The 10,635-nt window shown below is 42.2% G+C and overlaps 1 protein-coding gene and 1 long non-coding RNA gene across 6 annotated transcripts in view; one reads left to right on the forward strand and one right to left on the reverse strand.

Annotated features, from left to right (window-relative positions):
• Positions 1–4,035, forward strand: part of LOC147755349 (uncharacterized) — a 9,783-nt gene extending 5,748 nt beyond the window's left edge. The window contains exon 2 of the long non-coding RNA XR_015329536.1: positions 3,873–4,035. This is a non-coding gene — a long non-coding RNA (uncharacterized LOC147755349). The remainder of the gene's footprint in view (positions 1–3,872) is intronic.
• NSD (Nuclear receptor binding SET domain protein) lies at positions 202–10,460 on the reverse strand. 5 transcript variants are annotated; one of them, XM_022808340.2, is made up of 11 exons: positions 9,701–10,460; positions 7,243–7,419; positions 5,926–6,340; positions 5,326–5,708; positions 4,932–5,162; positions 3,890–4,303; positions 3,187–3,657; positions 2,127–2,858; positions 1,469–1,921; positions 847–1,210; positions 202–497 (listed from the first exon to the last, which is right to left on the reverse strand). In XM_022808340.2, exons 3-11 carry the CDS (start codon positions 6,326–6,328, stop codon positions 433–435), a joined length of 3,516 nt encoding a protein of 1,171 aa, XP_022664075.1. In that variant the 5' UTR covers positions 6,329–6,340; positions 7,243–7,419; positions 9,701–10,460; the 3' UTR covers positions 202–432. The 5 variants fall into 5 exon arrangements, with proteins under 5 accessions (XP_022664075.1, XP_022664074.1, XP_022664072.1 ...); XM_022808339.2 differs by having other exon boundaries at positions 5,926–6,025; positions 9,093–10,460; XM_022808337.2 differs by having other exon boundaries at positions 2,133–2,858; positions 9,093–10,460.
• Between the last annotated feature and the right edge of the window lie 175 nt (positions 10,461–10,635).

Genomic DNA, 10,635 nt, shown 5'->3' on the forward strand with positions numbered 1-10,635 from the left:
ATAATAATAATAGAGTAATATCTCTTATAACTATTATTGTTATATTATATATAATTCATTATATAATATTTAGCCATTGGCCCCTTGGCGTTATCAAGTGCGACGTAAATGACTACGCTTTCATCTACTTAAGGTAGAATACAAAAATACGAATTCCTTTGTTTTGCGTAAACTACACAATAGCTCAATAACTTTGAACGGTTGACGATTGTCGCAAAGTCAAGCTTTTATAACCATATAACCTTCCACGTTATGTACGAATAGCTTATAACACAAAAAAAGACCACAACAAGAAACACATGACAGACTCATTATTTCCTATTGAATTATATAACCTACTTACAATAATGCGTAACGTGTGATCCATATACACATCGAATCATCTTAATTGTAAAATTCTATCACCTATGGGTATAATGGCAGTAGTAGCTATTAACCAGTTGCTAGCTTTTTGGGAGGTCGCCCACGGCGGGCCACTTTTTTTATGGGTTCGTTATCTGCAACACGGGACAATCAAAAACACTTCTCGTTAATGTTGCTTTCATGGACATTTTCACGGCACGACAGTAATAGTCTATAATAGAGATAGTAATAGTCAGTAATAATCTGTTATATACCAAGTGCGTCAAGCAGTAGTCACTTATAGGTATATATCTCAGGAGCTATAAGCGTTAATAGATTCAGTAGAGGTATTTTTTAGATTTTGCTGAACATCTGTTCTTCACTATGTTGATTCTTTTTCCGACTATCTATTATTAATCGTCAAAAGCTGAGAAATCCATTCGAGTTAAATTTTAAGATGGGAGTCCATGTTTGTGGAACATCATCAGTTACAACAAAACCGACCTTTTGCACCGGCATCATAACGCCTTTTGAGGTTGGCGATCGTTCGGGTAGCCTTTGCAACAATCATCTTAGCTGGATCTTTCCGTTTTTTCATTAGCTTTCTCTTCTTTGGCTTATCACTAATGGAGCTTTTTTTGCTGCTCGTGCTCGACGTAGCCGACAATGCACCAGATTCGGCAGGCGACGGTGATCTCTGCGTCGGTGTGGAGATGCCCAGAAACCCGGCACAATTCGCTGCTCCACAAAGACACTCGTGCCTGAACGTGTGCTCGAACTCCATCTGATAGTCGAATACTAGTTCTTCACCAGGTTGAATCTCGCGCACAGCAAACAAGCCAACAGAAGGTTCTCCTCGAACAAGCCACTGTTCATGAGAATATTGGGAATTAAACACAATTTTTTCTTCACCAAGAGTTTCAGCAAAAAGCCACGACATGGCAAGGCTCTTAAGAAAGCCCTCCAAAGAAACGTAACGGTTTAACCCGGATCTCTTTTTCATTATTAACCCAATTTAATATACAACGGTCATATCATTACCGCGAAATTTGCACTTCCACGGTTAATTCAAATACCCGTTTGGCTTTGTATCCTTTACGATCTCCAGACATCAGGTAATACAAACCTTTTGAGCAAACAAGTTAGGAGAACACGAATGGTTAATGAACCGGCTGACATTGCCAGCTGGTCCAGCATCAATAATACGTTTTGAATCAGCCGTCAAGAAGTAGACATTTTTATCGGATTCGGCCGCCAGCCTTTCCAGTCTCCGACGCATCTCCTCTCGATCGATCACCTCTCCAACGTATTCGATGACAAAGTCGTCTTTGCGTATAGCCTCTTCTGATCGCAGGCCCCAACCGCGGCCGTCAGATGTCAAAAACGTTGTCGTTTTCTTGTACTGACGACGTTGAAATCTTCGGTTTTGGCACTTTTCACCCATCGGACATCCTGATCCACATTCGATATTGATCGCTCGATTTAAGCAGGTGACATCATTACATGGCGATTTTGCAGTACAGATACATACCTGCTCATCGTCGCGGGGCCGAGGCACACGACAGCTTTCACTTTTCAACTATAATAGAAAAAAAAATGACTGAAGCTGAAGTGAAACAATATTGCTATTAACAATGAGTTCTATGGTAGTATCTTCTAAGCAAGGCAGTGTTTCAATATCAGCGAACAATTTAAGCTGAACGTTACTCTATGAACCAAGCAGACCTACAGCCAGTTAGTTTTGGCTTTAACTACCGAACTTTCGAAGTGAACACTATGCGTACGAGTACCGTATTGACAGTAATGTGACGATATTTTGGTGGTCCAGCAAATGTCGTTTTCATGGTCTGTTCAGCGTTCCATCTCTCCAATGCATCGACAGCTTCGGTTAAGGCTCTTTGATAGTTATTGTTCCAGGTTGCGCTTTTCCTTTTAAACGTCTTGCTTCGTGATTGTCGCTCATCATCAGCTTGAAACGGATAGACCTGTGTAAGAAGCAGCCAAGAGAAATTGTGTGTGCCGAAAAAATAGACCGCCATATGGTCCCCAGGTTTTTTCGCTTTTCGCACAGCTTCCGGCAGATCGGACGGGTGCACGACGTAGCCTGGCCACCAAATATAATTTGCTAGTTTTGCCCAAACCACTCGGCCGAAGGCAGGAAATATCCAGTCCGAGCATTCGGGACACTCATAACGAAGATCGTCGACCGGACCCGATATGTTAACGCATTCCGGATGAACGCATACCGGACAGACGTCGCAACACACAAGGTCGCCTGTCTCGCCGCAAACATGACACCAATCCATATTCACTTTTTTCGTCGATGTCCTTAGGTGACGGGGACATAGGACAAGGTCTGCCGTTAAAAAGGTGCAAGCTGCGGGAACACAGGATCGCCGACGATGGTACGTCGCTGGGCACTTGACGCATCTGATAAAACCACTTTTCCTCACCGAGATACCTGGCTGGATGGAGTGGCATGAAAGACAGGTATCTCGAGGGCAGCCGAGCATTTTCTACATCAACGTTGTCGTTCGCAACATAATTCAGTTGAATGTTTGAAATAATATAACAAAAGAAACAACAAGACAACGGAAAGAACATGAACGACAGTCAATGTTAGCAACTGTGGAAGTTATGGATTCTTTTTTGAACTGTAACGGCTTTTTCTTGTCAAATTTCTTTTTCTTTTTCTTGTTCAAATTTGTATACACACTCGCATACTTTTTTACAAAGTACATACAAAGTTTTTTACATACAAAGTTACGTGACTATTGTATTTCGAGAAGGAATCGGTCGACACTAAATATAGTGGTAGCCGTTGGGTCCTTCAGACATATTTACCTTTTTATCTGCAGAGAGCTTCACAAATAAACTAGCTTGCTGTACACAATGTAAGTGATACCGTCGGGAGCAGCAACGGGCCGCAATCGGCTCTTCATTTTCGCGTTCAGCTCCACAAATACAGCATAACGTAGAAATGCATTGTGCACATCGGCCTTCAGTCACTTGCCTCTCTGCAGCATCGGTCTCCTCTGGAGTGACAGTTTCACTACTGTCAATTCTTTGTTCTGGTATCGTTTCTTGTACCCCCTCAGCAGCGTTTTTCTCAGTCTTTTTTTCCCTGGCTTTTCCGGCGTCAAAGTTCTTGCTATTGTCCGTTACTAGTACTTTACTGGACGAAGAGTTAGCGATCGTGCTCATACCTTCCGGGCAACAACTCTTATGGAAAAAATTGCCACAAGCACACGCTACCAATACTTCACCACCTTCAATCTCGGCCTTTAGGCAAGTCGAGCAGACAGCTTTTGCAAGCTGAAATTAGCAAATGGGCAACAAAGACATTATTATTGTGCTTCATTTTATTGGGTATACAAAAGCTACCGTTAAGACTAATTGTATGTCTTCACCTATGGCATGTGTGGGTTGCTTATCACTATAGTTAGCGAAATCATAATGAAGCCTGAATCGATTCAATTCGCTTTTCTATCTATCCCTTAATCTTAAACAAAGGTATTTAATAATTGCAGACGAAGTGGCCACTGACCTGTCCGTGCTCCACAACGTTCTGACGCCGTTTGCTACAAAGATCCTTGCGAAAAGCACCAGCGACCGCAGAGTGAGATGTCACAAAACGATCCGAAGTGATACTACTGACTGATCTAGGAGTATTGTCAGAATTAACGGAAACGGCTGAGCTTAAACCGCCATCGGACGAAGAACTACTGTCTGAAGATCCATCGAATATTGGCCTATGGCTATTTAATGATGTACGACGCACTAGCTTTGCGAGACGTTTTTGAAGTTGAGCTCGCATCTTTTTTTGGCTATTCGCCATCTGACTTGTAGGTTTGTCACATGATATGGATCCTTTCGAACATGAATATGAGCCAGGTGACCGCTTACGACTTCGATGGGACGCCTCGGAAGACACGGCACCAAAACCATCCGAAGACGGCGACTAAAATATGTATGCCGATGCAGTAATGTATCTTTTAGAATACTGAATTTCTTGGTATTATCGAGCAAAGTGAACAAAATCATTTTTCTCAGTTCACTTTTTTAACATGTGAATTAACTTTGCTATTATGATTTATTCAATCGTTATCTGAAGATTCAGATACTACCGTACACTTGCGTTTTTTCGAACTCCATGCTTATCTGCTATAAATCATTATGGCCAAGTTACTTGATAGGCGAATAAAAGTGGAGTAATGATCTACTTTTTACTCAACAACCATCTTGCAAGTGTATAACTCGTAAGCATCTCAATGTGCTCACTACTTACACTTCGTCATTTTCCCATCACATTTCTTTTTAATTCAACTTTGTCTTACCCATTGTTGTCGAACTCTTCCCTTCGAACTATTTCTCATTCACTTACTCTGTGCATGTTAAAATTATTGCGGTTATGCTGAGGATTGTTACGGTCGTACAGAAACATATGAAATATGTTATACAGCGCCAACTCGTACATATTTCATACGCTAAACTATTCGGTATGAAACGTTCAGAGTACATTTATATATGTAATAATAACTTTTTTACTATGAAAGCTACTACAAAGTTGAGTTCAAAAGCTAACCTACCAAGGATCGACCACTAGGCACATCACTATAATTATCGCCAGCCTCATTAGCCCGAACAGGGTTGCCATCCAGATCTTCCTCAATTTCCGAACTTTTAATGATTCCATCATGAGCATTGGGGCCGTTGGCCAACCGTTGTTCTGCAATAGATACCGCTCGGTTCCAACTTTCCCTACGAGCCTCGCTAACGCACCGAAGAGCAAAAAAGTCACGAAGTTCGCGGACCTTCAACTGCACAAAAACAAGGAATAACACCAAATTAGACTGGTTTGATTTTGACAGAGGATAATCTTAGATTGTTGGTCAGTTTACCGACACTTCCGAGTTTCTGGCGTTGGTAGTGCACTAAAAAAGTAAGGGCCAAAATGGTCCATAAAGTAGGCCGGCCTCTTACCTTGCTACTTTCTTGAGCAATCCTAGCATCCACTAGCCGACGAAACTCTTTGAGACCTTTGAATGGTATCACTCGTTGCGGTGCACCGGTCCAACCGTATACTGGTACCTTCTCCCCAAGATACTGAACATAGTACGTCAGGTATCCAAACCGAGATTTTTGCACGTAACGTCGACTAACTCGATCCGTCGATACAATCGATGGCCAGAAGGGGTAATTGCCTAATTTGCACCAAACCAATTCGCCTGGTTTGTACTCTGCTTCAGAACTGTCAAAAGATGAACTCGGTGAGATCGATCGAGGTTTTGAAGACGCAACAGCTGTTCTTCCGGGTGAAATTGTAACTGGAACAACGATGGGGTCTGTAGATGCCGGGGATAAGTCTGAGTGTCAACGTTGAGTACAAGAACGCGCAACAGGAAAAAAACATACCACATTATTGTTATCTAAAATTTTTAATTGCCACAAATTTTGAATTCAAATCCAAAGTGAAAATGTCCATTCTGTGTTCATACGTGTTATTGGGCTACCTATTTTTCCTTACTAGATTCATGTATGAACCTTCTGATCTATTGAACATAAGATACGGTAAGAACTTACTTGAGGGAGAGCCTTCGCTTTTTCGATTTCGCCGAGCACTACGTCCCTCCGCATATTGAATTGCTGCCCTCCGGATAACCTCCTCCGTATCTTTCAATCGCTGCAAATGAATTTCAGCCAAAAAAAATTTTCTATTTGACCTTACAGTATTTTGGTTTGTAATCGACGACGTGCTTGCTGACTCGTACTTCGTTGGCTCGCCATTATTCGTAGCAGTCGACGTTCGGTGTAAGTCATTTTGTATTGGAACGAGCAGAGTTTTCTGTTCCTCAAGCAACGTCGTTTTTGCGCATTGACGATGGTTTTCGTCCAGCGTCACAGCTGGCGTCCCAACTATTTTCCGTGGTCGCCCTTTGCGTCGCGACATACTTGGATCCATTGTTGCCACGACAGACTGCTCCATTGAACTTTGACTCTGTTTTTAAAAAACAATTGTTTTCAATAAGATGCGCATTTTGCCGACTCATTCCGTGCAAATAAAGTGAAAAGCATTCCATGGTTTATTACGAGGGTTCTTAAGGACTCACTTGAAGAACTTAATTTTTCAATTACTTCATATTTTTTGTAAATGCTATCGTTCTGTCTGGTGTCTATAGCAGTGATACCGGTTTTGCTGTGCAGATGTCACGCTTCTAAATGAAAGCATTTGCCAAAAGATAAGCGTTTCGAACAAGACATGAACATGAAAAACTATTACAAGCCTAGCACTAAGTTTCTAGTTAAATGTAACAAAATACTTCACGAATTGACGTTATAATTTCATAGGATCCAAGTCAGATTTTCCATAAGGACCGAAACGTATATGATTGATTAGGTAAATGTTTATCCTGTGTATATCGGAGAACTTATTACTTTTTAAAATTAGAAGCAATATAGAGACGAAACTCTGCAAAAAAGGTAGTAATCTCGATCAACAGTACCCAGTTGCAGACAGCGCGCAAGACTAGTGTAAATTTTTTTCCATTCATTTGATGTGTTTTAGTGCATTTAGCGTGGATAAGGGCATCCAGATAGATGCTGGGTAAGGCTTTGAACACTGCGCGCCCCCAGACCACCAAGAAGATGTGTAGATCATCCGTAATAGAATAATAAACGTTTTTTCTATATATTCAACGAGCTTCGTTGGGAGGATTAAATTGAAGGAATACATATATGCTTCACACATCATGATTCGAACCGATACTTAAAGAGAAAATCTACAGTTGATATCCGCAATGTTCAGGCTCCGATAAGCTTGCTTTGCTTTTTGAGGGATCTATACTTGAGAATGTTCCATTACTTATTTAATTATTATTAGTTTATTATTTAAATACCAACCGTGCTGTTGTTGTTGCTCTCGCTGTTTGCGGTACCTGCAATAGGATTGAGTTGTTCAGCCTGTTTCTGAATGACCTCGTCCTGTACAACCTGCTTTTGTCGAAGAGTACGGCTTAGTTTTGAGACAAACTCATCCACGGTGTCTTGAAGTACGAGGACGTCTGCTTTGCCATTGTTCTGCAAATAGAAAGATTTGAACATTTCAATGAAATTAAAACAAACAAATTTTCAACAGAAGAGTGGGATGCGCATTCAAAGGACAATGGAGCCATAAAAAAATGTATTAACTTGCAATAAGAAAAACAAATTATAGCAGTTGCGTTAAATAGGCATTTACAACTGTGAATTTATAATACGAACCCTTATTTCTTAATCAAAATAAGTAGTACATATATATAGAGCACCGTATCCTGTCAAGCGAACAAGTTGAGTTGGGGCACCAAGATGAAATATGGTTCTTTACTCAGAGTAGCGGCAGTTTCTCAAGGTGTCAGCATTATCTTTCTACTATGAGATTCAAAGTAATCTATTTAAGTTATATACAAAGCATCATTATTTGCTACTATATCATACAAAACATACTAACGAAATGCATTTCAGTACCGATAAATAGCGCTGGTGACGGCAGCTGGCCGTGATTAACTTGACGACAAGCATGTACAATACGAATATCAAATGTTATGCCCGATCGGGATATGGTTACATTTATCCAGTTCAGGTTTGCTATCACTCGCAACGAGCGAGCATATGCAGCTCATTCTCATCCGAAAGCACGGTTAAGCACGTCTATTCGTTATTAGTCGTTGTGCTTGTTCTATGTTGGCACCTAAATATGCAGGAAGAATTAATATCACCTGTGACCGTATCTTTTCAAACCTTTCAAAATTTTGAAGGAAGCCATATTATTATAGTTTCCTATGATAGTTGAATTAGGTTAGATAATTGTACAAGAATTTCTAACCCTTGCCCATAACAATGTTGCTTCACATTACGGGCCTGCCATTGCGAAAAAAGAATTTACTGGCATAAATAGGTAACCCGTTGTAGCACATAGAGTTCAAAGTGGACACACTAAATTTGTCGAGAACACCTAAATCAGATCAATATTCCCTCTGTCTGTACCAATGTTACGTGAGCTGATGTTAATTATGAACATATTTTCATTAATGTGCCCTGCTAACTGGTTTAAGAACTGACTTTGTGATCCCCACTATTGTGCTAGTGCACGATAGCTTTCGTTGTTCCTAAGCTTAAATACCCTTCCATTGACACCTGTGACTTTCTTTCACCCAATACACAAACACTAAAATTTAAAGCAGTAGCTGTGCAAGGTAGCTTCTCGTCGTTTTGGGGTCGCGTTCTCCTGACTAGCTGCCCTGTTTGTAAGAATAGCATGGCACAGAGCGAGCTTCGCCAGTGGCGCTGGTAGTTGCGCGCCAAAACCTGTTGGTTAAGAATGGCGCGGGCAACTCAGTAAGACGGACAGACACCCCGCATTAGCAGCAGGTTACCACCGTCATTACTGCCATCACCCATGACTGGTTGATCCCGTCACGTTCTTCCGCACACCTTCCATGTAATAGCTGTCTGACAATTAGGCCAGAAACAGATGCTCGTCATAGCATTCCAGGTGACACTTTGAGACTTCTTGTTGTTACTGCGACAGCAGTTGTACATCAACGAAAGGATAATTTTTACTCTTTTTTTCTTGTCTCAAAGCCTACGGCAAAACTGGTATTCTCCTCCGTCGACAGCGTATCGAGCATGTCTAGTGGTACACTTTTCGGAAGAAACGTAAAAATATTTTATGCATATACTTATCTATATATGCTATGAGGTAGCAGACGAACCTTGACCAATTCGGCGTTATTGCTAATATTCGGATTGCAGTTCGCACGTTTCGCCGACGAACGTTGCGCAACATGACGTCCATCTGCGAAAAGTTCTTTGGTCGAGTCGCCCGGAGGCGCTATCATTTTGAGCCGCACTTTTCTGTTGATTCACGTTGCAGCTGAAGCCGTAAGAAGTACAGAACGATAGGAGTTTACCCCTTGAATTTATTTCAACTGCTGATATTTCCAAATGGAACACATCCGTACTCCTTTTTCGGACAACTCTTTTTGGCATTCGATCACACAGCAACACCAGCAGTACCTGCTGTAGTACCCCAGTCCCGACACTTTCGCTTCTGGTGCTGCCCACACTCAGTTAACGCTAGCCATGAGCTGCGTTACACGCACAAACCTTCAATCAGACCTCACCGCGACCCAGATCACGCACTGTTTAACTTTGTCCCACCCCACGGCGCCAGCCGCAACCAACGTTCGAGGTAACGAGAATGAGCGGCTCGATATCTGCACCCCCTCTTTCTAGCTAACAGGCTCGTATTCGTATCTAGTCTATCGCTGTTTCACGTATCAGGGTCATTTGTTGATATTGTATTGGCACTGACACTCACGCTTCTGCTGTTTAGGGTCGGCTGGTTGTGCCGACAGACAATTTTGTCGACATACACTGCGGACGGCACCGGGTGATTACGGGCTCACGGACTGCTCCTCCGACTGTAGTCACTAACCCAAAATTTGCTACTGCTAAGGCCCTGTCCACGGCGGAGACGCCAGCCAAATCACTGTCTTGACTACTGCAGTGTTCCACAGTAATGGAAGAAGTACAGCGAACGTTCGTTGGCTTGTTCAGTTAGGTCAATCAACAACGACAACGACCTGCCGTTGCCCGCCAAATTCGACTCGTCCGACCGTCGGTTTGCGCCCGTCATGACACCTGTCCTCACCAGAGGGCGCTATATGTACCTGAAATTGGCGCCACTCATTTGTATATTCGTAATATTTGTTTATCTGATAACTCTATGTGCTATTATCAGATAGAGTACCAGCCCAATCAACACCAGACTGTATTAGATATCTCTAAAGCCTTTGAGCGCGACAAGTCGAAAAACACAGCTATCGGCAATAGAACACTGAACAAAGCCGTACTCAACTTCATTCTCACTCAGCTCTAAAGGGGTCGAACGTACTTGGCTTTCCTTTTTTCCGAATTCAAACGAAACAGCTGCTTCTAATCATACGAGTTTTTAAACGCTAGGCAATGATTTTGCTTGCGCGGGGCGCAAAGTATCTGTGCCAAAGTACCTTTATGTACGCAGTAGTGTGACATTATGATTACGTATATTATTGCAATACAGTCATGCGCATTCGTACTATTACCGCAGACAGACATTAGCAACACCATCTAGTGCTGTAGATGCTCGACGTTCATCGCTCATGCAGAAACATTCGGTAAAGACAAGCGCTGTTGGCAGCGGAATTTCCCAGCAACCAGTAGCGACCAGCGACGGAGCGATGACCGGGTAGCGCCGAAATGACGCTGATGTTT

This window comes from Varroa destructor, unplaced genomic scaffold (assembly GCF_002443255.2).
Source record: "Varroa destructor unplaced genomic scaffold, Vdes_3.0 BEIS01000005.1, whole genome shotgun sequence".
NCBI lineage: Eukaryota > Metazoa > Arthropoda > Arachnida > Mesostigmata > Varroidae > Varroa > Varroa destructor.